We start from the raw sequence: 16,955 nt of genomic DNA, 5'->3' as shown, positions 1-16,955 counted from the left end.
GAGAGGACAGCCTTGTCTTGTACCAGATTTTAGGGGAAAGGCTTTTAGTTTATCTTCTTTGAGAATAATATTTGCCATTGGCTTGTGGTAGATGGCCTTGAATATCTTGAGAAAAGTTCCTTTTATTCCCATCTTGATGAGGGGCTGTTGTTTTTTTTTTTTTTTTAACAAGAATGGATGTTGGACCTTATCGAATGCTCTCTCTGCATCTGTTAATGCGATACTTTTTATTTTACTTTTTGTTGATATGGTGTTTTATGTTGATTGATTTAAGGATATTAAATTATGCTTGCATTACTGGGATAAAAGATGCTTGATCGTGGTGAATGACCTTCTTGATAAGGCATTGCATCCTATTTGCCAGGATTTTGTTAAGGATCTTTGCATCTGTGTTCATTGGGAATATTGGTCTGTAATTTTCTTTTTTTGGCAGCATCTCTGTTTGGTTTTAGTATCAAGGTGATGTTAGCTTCATAAAAACTATTTGGAAGTGTTCCTGTTTCTTCAATTTTATGAAAGAGCCTGAAAAGGATTGGTAGTAGTTCCTCTTAAGAGGTTTGAAAAAAATTATTAGTGAACCCAACTGGGCCTGGGCTTTTGTTTTGGGGCAGGCATTTGATTACCATTTTAATTCCCTCAATAGTGATGGAGCTGTTTAGATATGCTGCATCCTTTTTATTCAACCATGGAAGATTATAAGAGTCCAAGAATTTATCCATTTCTTCCAGGTTCTCATGTTTAGTGGCATAGAGATTCTCATAATAGTCTCCGATTACTCTTTGAATCTCTGCAATATATGTAGTAATTTACCCCCTTTTAATTTCTAATCCTGGAATTTATCAAGTTTCTCTCTCTTGCTTTCTTTGTGAGTTTTGCCAGTGGTTTATCAATATTGTTTACTTTTTCAAAGAACCAACTTTTGCTTTCATTGATGTTTCCAATTGGTTTTTGGATTTCCATTTTATTGATTTCTGCTTAAAGTTTTGTTATTTCCTTCTGCCTACCTATTTTTGGTGTCTTTTGTTGATCATTTTCTAATTTTATAAGCTGTGTCTTTAAGCTATTCATGTTGGCCCCTTCTTCCTTCCTGATGTGTGCTTGCAAAGCTATAAATATTTCTCTCAGTACCGCTTTTGTTGTGTCCCATAAATTCTGATCATTTGTGTCTTTATTGTCATTTGTTCCCAGGAAAGTTTTCCTCTTTGATTTCATCTCTTACCCACTGGTTGTTTATTAGTAAGCTGCTTAATTTCCAGGTGTTAAAGTTTTTCTTCTGTCCCCCCCCCTTTTTTTTTTTGGTTTTTCGGGCCACACCCGTTTGATGCTCAGGGGTTACTCCTGGATAAGTGCTCAGAAATTGCCCCTGGCTTGGGGGGACCATATGGGATGCCAGGGGTTTGAACCGCGGTCCCGATCTTTCCTTGGCTAGTGCTTGCAAGGCAGACACCTTACCTCTAGCGCCACCTTGCCGGCCCCTTTTGTGTCCCTTTGTAATTTACATCTAATTTCAGTGCCTTGAGATCAGCAAAGATAGTCTGCACAATTTCTATCCTCTTGATTTTATGGAGGTATATATATATTTTGTGGCTTTTTGGGTCACACCTGGCAGTGCTCAGGGGTTATTCTTGGCTCCAAGCTCAGAAATTGCTCCTGGCAGGCATGGGGGACCATATGGGACACCGGGATTCGAACCAATGACCTGCTGCATGAAAGGCAAACGCCTTACCTCCATGCTATCTCTCTGGCCCCAATGGAGGTATATTTTATGGGCTAGCATATGGTCTATTTTGGAGAATGACCATGTGCATTGGAATAGAATGTGTATGCAGGTTTCTGGGGATGGAGTGCCCTATATATATCGACTAATCCACTTTCTACCATTTCTCTTTTCAGAGCTAGTATATTTTTGTTGGGTTTCAGTCTGGTTGACCTGTCAAGGGGTAAGAGGGCAGTGCTGATGTCTCCCACAATTATTCTGTTGCTATTGATATCTTCTTTCAGATTTGTCAACAATTGTATTAAATATTTTGCTGGTCCTTCATTGGGTGCATATATGTTTAGGAGTGTCATTTCTTCCTGTTGCACATATCTTTTGATTAGTATGAAATGTCCATCTTTGTCCCTTATAAGTTTTCTGAGTCTAAAGTTTGTGTCATCTGATATTAATATGGTCACTTCAGCCATATTAAGGGTGTTGTTTGTTTGGATGATTTTCCTCCAGCCTTTGATTTTGAGTCTATGTTTGTTCTGACTATTTTGGTGTGTTTCTTGAGAGCAGCAGAGGGTTGGATTCAGTTTTTTAATTCATTTAACCACTCTGTGTCTCTTATCTGATAAATTTAGTCTATTGGCATTGAGAGAGATCATTGTTATGGGATTTAGTGCCATCTTTGTGTAGATGGTTAGTGTGTCTGTTGGTTGGTCTTGTCTTAAGTAGACATTTTATTTTTTCTTTTAAGGCTGGTTTTGAGTCTGCAAAGTTTCTGAGCTGTTGTTCATCTGTAAAGCTATATTTACTTCCTTCAAACCTAAAAGTGAGTCTGGCTGGGTGCAGTATTCTAGGCGACACATTCATTTCCTTGAGTTTTGTCACTATGTCACACTACTGCCTTCTGATTTTGAGGGTTTCTTGTAACAGGTCTGCTGTAAATCTTAAGGATACTCCTTTGAATATAATTTTCCTTTTTGATCTTTTACTTTCAGCATTCTATTCCTCTCTGTGGGATTTGTCATTGTGACTAGGATGTGTCTTGCGGTGCTTTTCTTTGGGTTTCTTTTAGCTGATACTCATCTGACATGCAGGAATTGGTTGCAGGCAGTCTTTATCTTTGAAGTTTCTCTGTAATGATAGCTTTGACCATTCTTCCTGGGGATTTTCTTTCTCTGGGACTCCAGTGATTCTTATGTTGTTTCTGTTGAGCTTATCAAAGACTTCTATTTTCATCTGTTCACATTCTTTTGATGATGTTTCCATTGTCTGATCCTTTGCTTTAAGGCTTCTTTATAGTCTCTTCTACTGTATGGAGTTGTTATGCATCTCATCTTCCAGGTCACTGATTCTATCTTCAGCTGCTGTTACCCTGTTGGAGAGGTTTTCCATTGAGGTTTTCAACTTATCTACTATAATTTTTAGACCTGTTATTTTAGTTTGCTATATTTTTTTATTTCTATCTTCATATACTCTTAACTCTTATTTTTGTTTCATTCAACTCGATCTATGCTTTCTTTGAGTTCTATGGACATCCTCCATATTTCCTCTCTAAACTCCATATCTGAGACATTAACTAGATGATTGGCAGTTTTAAAGGATGAAAGTTGCCATCTACATTCTCAAGGTCTGGTGTGGGCCTTCATTGTTTTCCCATTGTCACACTTATATTGTATTTTTCTACGTGTTGTGCAGGAGCGATTTCTGAGCACATAGCCAGGATTAACCCCCAAGTGTCACCGGATGTGGCCCCCCCAAAAAAAAACAAACAAAAAACAAAGAAGCAAATAAAAATAAAAAAAAAACACGTGAAAGCCAGAGTCTCACTCTCTGAGCAAGATTTGTTGTAGGTGGTATATGGTGGAAAAAGGACCATGACTCTTGATGTTTGGGGGAGAGTTTCTGACTTCTGCATTATCTGTTCTGTGTTGTCAGCCTTGTGAAGGGAGTACACTGCAATGCTGGACACCAGCATTCCTCACAGAATTCCCTTATTCAGTGCCAGTTCCTGGACAGGCCTTCTTGAGCAGAGATCTCAAGGGTACCCTGGTTAATACTCTACTACAGTCTCTGAAAATTCTTTATTTTATTTTTTGTTTAGTTTTGTCTTTTGGCCACACTTGGGTGCCCTCTGGAGTTACTCCTGAACCCGCACTCAGAAATAACTCCTGGCAGGCTTGAGGGACCATTTGGAATACTGGGAATTGAACCCAGGTTCAAGACAAAAATCCCCACTAGCCATTGTCATTGCTCCAGCCCCCAACAATCTCTGAGAATTCTTTAATTTTTTAAAATTTAATCACTTTATATAAGCATCGTGGTTAAAATATGTTCATTTTTGGCTTTAAGTCATACAATATACACCATCCTTCACCAGTGTACCCTTCTCATCACCACCACCAATCTCTCCTGACTCCCTCCCATCACTTAGCCCCCCCATCCCCGCCTTCCTCTAGGGCAAACTATTGTTAGTTTTTTTTTAATCATAAATTTTATTGAGACCATTATGAATTAAAAGTCTTTCGTAGTTATATTTCAGGCATATAGTGACCGTGAATTAGGGCCCTTCCCACCACTAGTATTGATCTCCCTCTACTATAGTTCCCAGCAAGCATCCCAGACCTCCACTTTTAGCCTCTTAGGCCACAAGTGTAGTAGGCCCATTTTGTGTTTAGCTTGTTATAGCTAGGGTCTCTTGATTCTATTGTTGTTGACTTTGGCTTGGGTATTTAGATCTGACTCTCTTTTTTAAACTCAGTGCTCCTGAGACCACTTGGCCACTGAGTCCATTCTACTTTTTTTTCAATTTGTAGAAGGAAAAAAAATATATGAGGCCATGCAAAATTCAAGTTCTAAGGTTCTATAAAAAATACAGGAGCTCCTATCTAGAAGATATATAAAAAGGGAGGAATAGGTGTGACAAGATTTTTTTTTACATATGTTCAGTAAATGTTGGGGAAATCAGAAAGGAAATTTCCTTGGCCTAAGAGATACAGGGTGTAGGACAGGCTATTCTTAACAGCAAGTGATCCTGCATTTAATTTGGTGCTGAGACCTAGAAGTTATGCAGCTGGTCTTAGTAACTTTGAGTGTTACTCCTGTTCTATCATCCAGGGTTGTGCTGGTATAGATAGTGCTACCTTCTTTAGTTCCAGTCACATCTGATATTTCATAATCAGCACTATTGGGAATGGATTCCTGCACAAAGTACTGTGCTTAAGAATCTAGCCTATGCACACACAGCTCAGCAAGCTATGCATTCACCAGTGCTCCTGGCTTTCTTGGGGGAAGTCTTCGGTCTAGAGGTGCCATTTTCTAATTCTGTGCAAAGAGGCTTCATTTAATAGAACCAATCTTGATCATGTGCCCTCTCATATTGGATAGGAGAAATGTAAGTTAGTCTCCACTGAGGTGCCAATTTTACATATAAAATGCGGTAAAAATTCAAATGTGTGAGCCTCAGCTCTTTGTGTGTGTTCGTGTGTGTGTGTGTGTATGTGTGTGTGTGTCAAGGTTGTGTGGATACTGTAGCAGGCCCTTAATGAGATGGAGAATGGCAATGCTCACAGATATGGAAGTTGGCACACACAGATCTATCAAATCATACGTAATTTTTTTCAACCACCCACCTGTGTAATTTCATCTCTAAATGCACACTGACACAGACACTGTGTGTGTGAACTAGTGTGTGTGTGTGTGTGTTTTAGGGTGATGAGAACAAGATTTTATAACTATTTAGTTGGTGACTGTAATGGAGCAGGCTCTTGAGGATCACCCACCAACCACACTTCTGAAGCAGGTTCTCATTGAAATGGAGATCTGAGATGTGTAACACCCTATACCCACCTTTGGCACTTGTGGAGAGGCTCTGAATTGAACATATTTTAGGGCCCGATGATGAAGCCATTTTGTTGGTAGATGGGTCTCGCTCATTAAAAAGGATAGTAGTAGGGCTGGAGAAAATGTACAGAGAGCAGGGTTCTTATCTTATATGTGGCTGGTCTGGTTTTGATCCCTGGCATCCCCATATGGTTCATGAGCCTTCCAGGAGTGTTTCCAGAGAGCTGAGCCAGGAGTGACCCCTGAGCATTGTGACTCCAAAACTAAATTAAAAATAAAATCACAGAGACTGGCACACATCACAAAGAACGAGAACAATCAGTGCTGACAGGGATGTGGGGAGAAAGGAACTTTCATTCACTGTTGGTGGGAATGCCATCTAGCTCAGCCCTTATGGAAAACAATATAGGGATTCCTTAAAAACTGGAAATTGAGCTTCCATAAGATCCAGCTATACCACTCTTAGGGATATACCCTAGGAACACAAAAATACAGTTCAAAAATCCCTTTCTCGGGGCCAGAAAGTTAGCATGGAGATAAGGCGTTTGACTTGCATGTAAAAGAATGGTGGTTCTGGGCCGGGAGGTGGCGCTAAAGGTAAGGTGCCTGCCTTGCCTGCGCTAACCTTGGACGGACCGCGGTTCGATCCCCCGGTGTCCCATATGGTCCCCCAAGCCAGGAGCAACTTCTGAGCACATAGCCAGGAGTAACCCCTGAGCGTTACTGGGTGTGGCCCAAAAACCAAAAAAAAAAAAAAAAAAAAGAATGGTGGTTCAAAGCCCAGCATCCCATAAGGTCCCCGAGCCTGCCAGGGGCTATTTCTGAGCATAGAGACAGGTGTAAACCCTGAGCACTGCCGGGTGTGAGCCAAAAACCGAAAAAAAAAATCCCTTTCTCACAACTATATTTATTGCAGCACTATTTATAATAGCCAGAATCAGGAAACAACCAAGATGCCCTTCAACAGATAAAATGGCTAAAGAAACTGTGGTACACATACACAATGGAATATTATGCAGCTGTCAGGAGAGATGAAGTCATGAAATTTTCCTATATGTGAATATACATGGAATCTATTATGCTGAGTGAAATAAGTCAGAGGGAGAGAGATAGATACAGAATAGTCTCACTTATCTATAGGTTTTAAGAAAAATAAAAGACACTATTGTAATAATGCCCAGAGATAAGGGTTGGAAGGACCAGCTCACCTCAAAGATGGGTGAGTGTAGTTAGAGAGATAATACACTAACAACTACATTGACCATGTTAATGAGTGAGAGAAGTAGAACGCCTTTCTCAAATACAGGCAGGGGTTGTGGGAGGAGGGAGAGAGGGGACATTGGCAGTGGGAATGTTGCATTGTTGAAGGGGAGTGTTCTTTTTGTGATTGAAACCCAACGATAGTCATGTTTGTAATCATGGTATTTAAATAAAGATATTATTTAGGAAAGGGGAGGGGAGGGGGGCATTGGTGGTGGAATGTTGCACTGGTGAAGGGGGTATTCTGTTTATGACTGAAATTCAACTACAAACATGCTTGTAATCATGGTCCTTAAATAAAGATTTATATATATATAGTAAAAAATAAATAAAACTTCAGTAAAGCAAATAAAGTAAAATAAAATGAAATAAATTAAGAAGATAGTAGCAGAAGGTCAAACAGCCTCTTTATTAATTCTAGAGGAATGTAAGTGGGACAAGAACTGGAGGAGCTTGGCTGTCTTCATAACCTGTCACTAGCCTCTCCCTACACTTTCTGCCTCTAGTTATTTAAAGGCACAAAGTAAAATCATACTGTGTTCACTGGCCACTTCGGGCTTCATGTTTTGTGGCTTCAGTGCTTCAGGTTTTTTTTTCAAAATAGAGCACAGGCAGGGGTGGGGTGGGGAGGAGGGAGATTCCTGATGGGAATGTTGTGCTGGTGAAGGGGGGTGTTCTTTACATTACTGAAACCCAACCAGAATCATGTTTGTAATCAAGATGTTTAAATAAAGATATTAATTAATTAAAAAGAAAATAAATAAAAATGAAAAAAAATTCAACCATGTCGGCAGCCATATTGCAGAAAGGGTCATTGTTTTATATTGATGTGCATGAGAGAAGGATCCCTGCATGTCAAGCAAAGAGATGAGTTGACTCAGAGTCCATACCATGGGCTCTCATAAAGGCACGTGATTAGGTTCTGGTGTGACATCTACCAATAAGAGTATGAATGGATCCCTGTTTTTTCATTACTGTATAAGGTTTTGTAATCAACTTTATTAAGTAGCACTGACACGTTTAAGTAAATACGTATACTGCTGTAATTTTGTCTTAAATGTGTAAAGTATAAATAGTGTTTATGTATTTAAAACATTCTTGTACCCACATACAAGAAAATTCCTAGGTGCAAATTCTGCTTCGAGGTTTTTCAGCTTTCGCAGAAGCTTCTGGTCAACATTAATTGTGAAAAGCGAGAAATCATTGTACATCCATATAGATATTCATGTAACAGTACTCAGCAAAGCTGAATTCAGTAAGTTGCACAAATCAATGGTAAGAGTGCACTGAGAAGAGATCATTTGTACAATCAATAGGTTAAGCAATTAGTCACTTGCAAGTGTGTTTGTATTTTGACTACACACCACATATATGGGAATCCAAACCCAGTAGTGTCCTCATCCAAAGACTGTTCTCTCTTTGTCCATAAAGTTTTGGGTTTCCTGGACATACCCGTTTGATGCTCAGGGGTTACTCCTGGTTAAGCGCTCAGAAATCGCCTCTGGCTTGGGGGGACCATATGGGACGCTGGGGGATCGAACCGTGGTCCTTCCTTGGCTAGCACTTGCAAGGCAGACATTTTACTTCTAGCGCCACCTCGCCGGCCTCCTCTTTGCCCAGAAAGTTAAAAAAAAAGTTTATGGGATTCATATAATGCAGCAATCTTCTAGTCTTAGTACCTATCATCTGAGCAAAGTGAAATCCCCATTTTCTGATCTATTTTCATTTCGAGAGTAAGTGACTGCCATCCCCACTACTTTATCTATTTCTGGTCTGGACTGCATCTCCCCATCCACACATATTTCATTTTTGTGATCCTCAGGTGTATCCCTAGGAGTAACATTGCTGAATCATATAAAATTTCAATTTCTGGGTTTATTTTTAATGGTTTTCGGGCCACACGTGGTGACACTCAGGGGTTATTCCTTGTTATGATCTCAGAAATTGCTCCTGGCTTAGGGGAGCATATGGGACACTGAAGATCGAACTGCGGTTTGTCCTGGGTTAGTGAGTGCAAGGCAAATGCCCTACCACTTGTGCCACTACTCCGGCCCCATATTACCACATTCTTTAATAAATATCCAGATCTTACCTCCAAGAAGACTGAAAGTTTTCAAATTTGACACTGATCATTGACTTCAATTCAAACCATTGACTAAGTAACTGTGGTAGCATTCTCTACAATTGTTTTACATGCATATTTTCTGGCTTTTTATGTGCCAGTACCCTAACTTTTAAAAACATCTTAGCCACCTAGAAAATTACTGTCATCATCATGAATTCTGAAGCTCTAGAGTCATATCTTGGTATAAATACAGTTTCTCCTTTTCTTTTACTTGGAAGTACCTTGCTTAGCTTTGATAGCAAAGGCTCATCTTGAAAGAGACATTACTTCAAAGATGCTATCTTGAGTAAACTGATGATAGGCACACTTAGGTAAAATGCAGGCCACCTTCCGCCATGAAGACTACATTGTTCCAAGCTCCTGGTTGGTTTCTTTCACTGACTACAGCATACACTTGCTTCCTCCCATTTTTTTCTCTGCACATTTTAGTACATCTATATTTTTTCTCTTGAAAATCTACCAGGAGTTAGCCTGTAAAAGCCTTGAAACTTCCTTTCTATGCCAATGTACACATACTTAAATAATTGATGTACATATTCTCCCCTATCTCTTCCTGACTTTATGGTAGATGTTACTGTGTTTGTCCAGGTTCTGCAAATAAAAAACAACCTCACCTCCAGTTTCCCTATAATTACTGCTAAAAATGTTTTATGATCTTAAAAAGAACCACCAGTTCTTTTTCAAACATAATATTTATTATTAATAGGCCAAGAATGACATAAAACACAAGCTCACCCCCATTGGGTATTCTTACAACTCCGAACTTTACTATTTAAGGAGAGTGGGAGTTAAGAATAAAGAAGAAGATCACTCAGAGGTACCAGGTCAAGCATCTCAGAGAGGTAAATAGAATTAATATTTTATTAATTAACATTAATTAATTTATAGGAATTCTTGATCCTTGGCTGATGTGAAAGAGACTGTGTAGTGTATATGTCTATAAGCATGTGTGTCTATATAAATAAGAAAGCAGGTATGTGGTTTGGTGTTTACATGAGGGAATTCTGGATAATGTGTTTCTGGTTATGAGTATAAGCTTGTGGTGACATCCACACAATTGTGAATAAAGTCTGTATATGTTGACATGTGTGTAAAGGTATGTGGGAAGCCTGTGTGTAAGGAAGCATATATAGCAGACGTAAGTATTTGTATAAATATGTTCAAGCATATGTATGTATTGTAGTCATAAACATATACAAACATGTGCATGTATGACATATATCCAGGAATGTGTGTGAAGGTATGTGAAGGTATGCAGATATGTGTATATATAGGAATATAACTACAAACGTATGTATTTATACCAGGGTATATTAGCAAGAGGGAGAAAGTTTTGAAGAGAGAGTTGTGTTTTCTGAGGAAAATAAGAGTAATCATTGTCCATGCATGAAATTCCAAATCATTATACCAGGGTGTGCTGGCAAGCTCTGTTTATAGAGGCCACATATTCTGCTGCCATATAAATCTGCCAGTAATTTGGTAACCCATCTGCTAGCTGTTGTATCTGAGTTGTCTTGTGGGGGCTGCATGGATTTGAGCCTGCATGATTGGGAAGTGCCCAGGAGATCTGGGAGGGCTCAAGGGGTCTTCGTATGCACTGCTGGTATACTCTGTGTTGTGGTGCCTTGACCCAGACACTGCATGACAGGTAGAGCCTGTCTGTTGCTGCCTTTTATACTCCAGTGTCAGTAGTGGTAGAATGAGCAGGAGGGCAGGAGCAGGGGAGAAGGGTCCCAGCTAGGAGAGAGTCCAGGATAATCCATGTGTGTTGCCCCGCAGAACTCCAGCATGAAGATCTTCCTGCTGTTGGCAATGATCGTGGCCTTTGGTAAGAGTGTGCCTGGGTCTCTGGTAATGAGGAGGACAGCACGGGATGGGGGCCAGGGAAAGAACCCTTAGCTCAGTTCCTCTGCCCTTTGTTTCAGCTCTCCCTATGAAATGAAGTGACTTGTGGGTGGGGTCAGCAGAGAGAGGTTGAGAAGGAAGACAGAGATGCATTGACACCAACCATGGCAATTTCCTTTTAGTTCTGCTGCCAACCCATGGGGATTGGAGAGATTTTGGAAACATGGTTAAGAATCTAACAGGAAAGCATGCAGTAGCCGATTATGGCTCCTATGGTTGCTATTGTGGCTTTAAAAGCAATGGACCCCCCAAGGATGCAACAGACTGGTGAGGCCACCCCAGCCCTTCTCTCTGGATATATGTATTCCTCAGCCAGACTAAAGATTCAAGAATAATGCTGTTTTCCTATAGACACAGGAAGGCTCAGCTGAAAAGCAGCAAACATGTTAAAATGCTCTAGAATATTTTGATATCACAAAACACTACCCTTGTTCAAAAATGATATTAGTATACCAGACTCTCCTGAATTTTGAGAGGCCAGTATCTAATGGGTTTTCTTGCTGTAGGTGCTGCTTTGAAAAACACTGTTGCTACAGCAAGCTGAAGAAAAAGAAATGTGAAACCAAACGTCTGAGCTATAAAACTGATTACAAGTGGAAACAATTCATCTGTGGTAAGCAAGTCTTTATGTCCCAACCCAGTCCTCCTGTGTGCAGGACATAGTCACAGTGCTGGACATAGAGATAGGGATGCAGGGGCCAATGGTCTTTCCTCAGGCTCCTGGTTGTATGGAAAGTGAAGACAATGAAAGACAATATGGTGAGAAGTCTGATGTGAAATAAACAACAAGGGGTGCCTTTATTTACCTTATGTCCATATCTGCTTGGGGTAACTTCAGACTGAGTCAGGGGCAAGGGTCTTCACAGAGCAGGGCCCAAGAACCATAAAGAGTTGCCACAGTTCAGTCACCTCACCACTGTGTCCTCCCGAAGGACTCTCTCCATGGGTAGAAATCCCACACCTCAGAGGTGTGGACTGGATGAGTGGAAGCAAAGTAGAGACTGAAGGGGGAACACTGGAGAGAAGAGGTTGAAGGGTGTGTCCTGAGCAATATATTACTAATTGTGTAACTGCAGTGGCTCCACGTGAATATCATGAGTGGTATTAGAGAACCATGGGGTCTCACCCACCATCCTAGGCTCTGTCTGGTCAGAACCTATCCCCATCCTGAGCTCTCCTGAGGGTCATAGATCTTCAGCAGCTTCAGTGACAGCAGCAGGATATTCAGGGATCAGAGATGGGTGTGTGTTTGTGGGGTGTCTCCTTCACAGAGCAAATTTCAGGGAGAGGAGGTACAGGTGGGCAGCTTCACCAACCAGCCTCAAACCATGGACCAGCCTTCTCACAATTTCTTTTCTGCCATGCTGGTTTTCTACATCCATGCTACCAAGGCAGATATTGCAGTCCCAAGCATGGTGAATGGTGACCTTCTCCTTAGCATAGAAATCTGCTCTAGGGCAGGACTCTTCTCAGAAGTGGCCCAGGCTTCCTTTTATGACTCTGCACACTGCAGAGCTCAGCTTTGCCCAGACACATGTAATGAGAAGTTGTCATTAAAGTTGTAGCTTTAGGTGTCCCCAAGGCTGTTGTGTGTCCCCTGCATAGGGACCTCACCTCCTGAGGGTTCCATGTCTGTCTCCTCTCAGTAAGGACTATTTGGAAAACAAGTGCTTTCTCACAAGGGAAACTTCTGGAATTCAGCGGATGTATTCCAAGAAGCCATGGATTACTAACTACTACTTTTGTGTTTGCTTTCTTATTTCAGTCGATGTGGACTCGTGTAAAAAACAACTGTGTGAGTGTGATAAAAAGGCTGCCGTCTGCTTTAAGAACAACATTCGCAGCTATAATAAAACGTACCAATTCTACAAAAGGACGAACTGCAAGGGCAAGGAGCCCCAGTGTTGAGAGCCTTATTCTAGCAAGAAGTCTGCCCTGCCTTCCCGTCTCTCATACCTTCCTTCTCACCCTTATCAAGTTGTCTGAAAATGTAGAAACACCCTTTTCCTTGCCCATCCCCCTATTCCCACAGATAAACTGAAAACTGGGTGCTGGGGTTTCGGTTCTTTTTTCTTCTGGAGGCAGCAGTCTCTGTTTCTACTGTTCTGCCTCCACGTCTGTCTTCCTACTTAGCAGCAGCAGCCATACGCCTGGAGGTGACTCTGAATAAAGTAGCTCATTGGAAAATTGGATATGAGTGTGAGTGCATGGGTGTACAGAGCCACATTTGTTAGTGTGAGGGCAAATGGCACCAGACACTAGACTGGAAGGGGCTAAAAAAGCACAGGCTGTGTGGGACTGGATGTGAAATCCTAGGCTCCCTACTCTAAGCCTGGATTCTCATCTAAGTGGAGGTGATTTGTGTTCCAGTGCATGGTTCCAGTGAATGACTTGGGTTTCAGTGACTTGCGTTCCAGTGCATGGGAAGGGGAATGGATGAGGTGGCACCAGCTGTGTTCATACATCACTGTCGTCATTATCACAAGTGAAAGCCAGAGTGGTTGTGAAGCGGTAGGGCGTTTGCCATGCAAGCTGACCTAGGATGAACCCTGGTTCGATCCCTGTAGTCCCTGATGGTCCCCCAAGTCAGAAATGATTTTTTAAAAAAATAATATATTTATTTAAACACCATAATTACATGCATGTCTATAGTTGGATTTTAGTCACAAAATGAACACCCCTTAACCAGTTCAACATTCCCATCACCAATGCCCCCATCTCTCTCCTCCGACAACATCTGTCTGTATTTGAATCTCTCTCACCAAGATTGTCATGATAGTTTTAGTGTAGTTATTTCCCTAACTGCACCACTACCCTCTGTGGTGAGCTTTATTTTGTGAGCTGGTCCTTCTGGCCTTCATCTCTATTGTCTTGGGAATTATTACCATAATGTTCTTAATTTTTCTTAAAACCCATAGATCAGTGAGACTATTCTGTGTATAACTGTCTTTTTCTGACTTATTTCACTCAGCATAATAGATTCCATGTCCATCCACGTAAAAGAAAACTTCATGAGTTCACCTTTCCCTGACAGCTGCATAATATTCCATTGTGTATATGTCCTTCTGTGATTGTCTCTCTGCCCCTAACTCTTCTCTCACAGGTGCTATGTTAGTTTAGGGATTAAACTCAGATTAGGGACAAAACATGGGGAATTCCAGGTCTGATTATTTTTACATGGATCAATTCGCATGCTTTGAATGTTCCTCTCATGAGTATGTAGTTTTACATCTGATTTATTCTACTCAGCATAAAAGCAATAAGTTTCTTTCATTTTTTGAATGCTGTCTGTTTTCTTGAAACTCATTAATGACCATCCTATGGGCATAGAACAATTTGCTTTCCATTCTTCTACATGAATGTTTGGGCCTTGCCCAACTTTAGGAAACTGAGAATAAAGCTGCTCTGAATGTTCTCCCATAAATATCTGTATGGACATAAGTATTTATTTTATCTTTTTAAATATCTAGAGGCAGAAAGTATAGGGAGGGATTTGTGTCTGTTTATCTCCCAAAGTATCTGTCCTACTTACATTCCTCTAGAATGGATAAGAGGATTCTTGGCCTTCTGCATCTAACCTTTTAGTACTTGAGACCCATCCAACAGCAAAACTATTTAATCAGACCCTAAAGTATGATCAGTTCACAGCAGCCCCACCAGCAAGGGCCTTGGGATACACATCTCAGCTCCATATTCCCATGAGAACTTGCGTTAGAAGTGTGAGTGGCAGATGGTCCCCAAGAGCCTGCTCCATTGAAGTCGACTGACTACCCAATTATTGTGAAAAAGCCCTGTTCTCTCACACCTTCTCCCCATTGTGTCTGTGATCATTCAGTGTATTCACAGATAAATTTCAGTGGTGGGGGCTGAGACAAAAGGTAAATGCACAGACAGTTTTATTAGTATGCCTATTTGTATATCTTTAAGCACTGTTCTACCTTTGGTTCCTCACGAATCTTCTAGAGTTCCCATACCAAAAGGCAGCTTCTCACACATTTGGATTTCCATCCCATTCTTATATTTTTTTCTATAAAATGTGAAAGGGAACACGACCAAAAGTGGTGCTTTCTCTAGACCAAAGATTCACCAGAAATCCAGGAGCACTGGTGAATGCAAAGCTTGCTAAGCTGTGCATAGGCTAAAGATCTTAATTAAGTACAGTACTTTGTGCAGGGATTCATTCCCAATAGTGCTGACTATGATTCTGAAATATCGAATGTAACTGGAGCTGGAGTAGGTAAGGACTATTCTAGCATAACCTTGTATGTTAGGAGCAGGAGTAACACTCAGGGTGACTAAGATGTCAGATACACACATGTTTATGAAATAGATGTTCTTAATTAAAGATCATTTAGATTGACTGAGGAGAAGGGCTGGATAGGTGTTTTTATGAAACCCTAACTTCTTGAAACCAATATTGGCACCACTGAGGGAACACCTTCTTGGTGGGGGTCCAGTAACCACTTTTATCCTTGCTATCTCTCCCAGGGAAGATGCCTATGAGATAGATACATTCCAGAGACTTCCGCACCAAGTTTGATGTGTAAAAGCTCCGCCTGGATAGATTAAGATAGTTTGGCATCTGACCCAAGAATGTTCTCACTTTCTTATGATTACTTGTTCTAAGCAATAAATGCTGTACTTAAAAAATAGTCAGGGCTCTCAGTCCATGATGCTTTGAGCTCCTTGACTCCATGCTTTTCTCTCTTATGTCTATCTTGTTTTCTTAATCCTCACAGTACCCTTACAGTACCTCACAGTACTGACCTATCCACTTAGTGTTGGTCTCAAACAGCTAACTGGTCCCAGTGCCAAATTGAATACAAGATCCCTTACTGTTAAGAATTTACAGAGACTAGGGACTGGTGCAAAAGCCTTGCATGGGGCCAATCCAGGATGAACCTATGTTCGATCCTCAATGTCCCATATAGTTCCCCTGAGCCAGGAGTGATTTCTGAGTGCACAGGCAGGAGTAACCCCTGAACGTCATGGGGTGTGGACCAACTTCCCCTCCCTAAATAGAATTTACAGAGGCAAAGCATCAACTAGGAGCTCTTAGGATCTCTGCTGAGAGGGAGAATGTCTAGGACCCGGAGGCACCAGCTGGTGCATAGTACTGTACTGACCCCCATCACCAGGCCAACAGCACAAAAGAACAGAGTATGGAGGAGACAGAGGTTATGCCCCCCCCCCAAATATCTAGAGTCATGCTCCACTTTTCCCAGAGACCAGCAGGAGTTGTTGTTGCTCAGGGAGTGACTCTGGCTTTTCCTTGTGATAACAATGATGGCAACTACTCAACATTGCAGCCAGAGCCACATCTCTGATCCCTTTCATGTTCCCCTAGGACATGTAGTGGAACTCAAGTCACTTCAATATAGAAGAGGAACCAGGCTTAAAGTTGGAGGGTCTGGGAACTTCACATTAAGTCTTGCAGAGCCTGCATTTTTAGCCCCCTATACTCTAGTGTCCGGTACCATTTTGTTCATACACACACACATAACACCATAGGGCCATACACTCAGGCACACACACTCACACCCAATTTTTCTATGAGCTGCCTTATTCAGAGCCATTCTGAGGAGTGGAGTTACTGCAACTGAATAGGAAGATGACTTAGGGGCAGAACAGTGGAAATGGGAACTCTGCTGACTCAGGAAAGTGGAAAGTTCAGAAACCCAGGTCCCATTTTTGTCTTCTCTGTGAGAACTTGGGGACCAAGGCTGGGAGGAGGTGTTGTGCTTTTTTTATTGTTGTTGTTTTGAATTTTGGACCACACCCAAGAGTGCTCAGGGGTGCTCCTGATTCTGTATTCAAAAATTACTCCTGATAGGCTTGGGGACCATATGAAAGGTCAGGGATCAAACCCTGATCAGCTGTATGCAAGGCAAACACCCTACTCACTGTGTTAGCCCCCTCGCTCTGTGTTGTACATTTTGTGGAATAATATTTTGGACAGATATGAATTATCCTAATATTTCTTTTTAGGATGAAGCATGACTTTTGAGTATGAAAGCCCTAAGTGAATTCTTTCGAATTTACTCTCCCAGCCTTTTGTTGAGGCCATTCTGGTAAGTTTGGGGTTTTAACAATTATACCCTGGAATTTTTGGAACTA

At 41.2% G+C, this 16,955-nt stretch overlaps 1 protein-coding gene across 1 annotated transcript; it reads left to right on the top strand.

The window, feature by feature from the left end:
* Positions 1 to 10,694: 10,694 nt before the first annotated feature.
* LOC126006985 (phospholipase A2, membrane associated-like) lies at positions 10,695 to 12,746 on the top strand. Its single transcript, XM_049772519.1, has 4 exons — positions 10,695 to 10,761; positions 10,961 to 11,105; positions 11,345 to 11,451; positions 12,604 to 12,746. The coding sequence occupies exons 1-4, from the start codon at positions 10,695 to 10,697 to the stop codon at positions 12,744 to 12,746; spliced, it is 462 nt and encodes a 153-aa protein (XP_049628476.1).
* The last annotated feature ends 4,209 nt before the right edge of the window (positions 12,747 to 16,955 follow it).

The sequence above is a fragment of the Suncus etruscus genome, chromosome 4 (genome assembly GCF_024139225.1).
Source record: "Suncus etruscus isolate mSunEtr1 chromosome 4, mSunEtr1.pri.cur, whole genome shotgun sequence".
Lineage (NCBI taxonomy): Eukaryota > Metazoa > Chordata > Mammalia > Eulipotyphla > Soricidae > Suncus > Suncus etruscus.
Note: the sequence above shows the minus strand (reverse complement) of the source record. Positions and strands in the feature narration are given on the sequence as shown.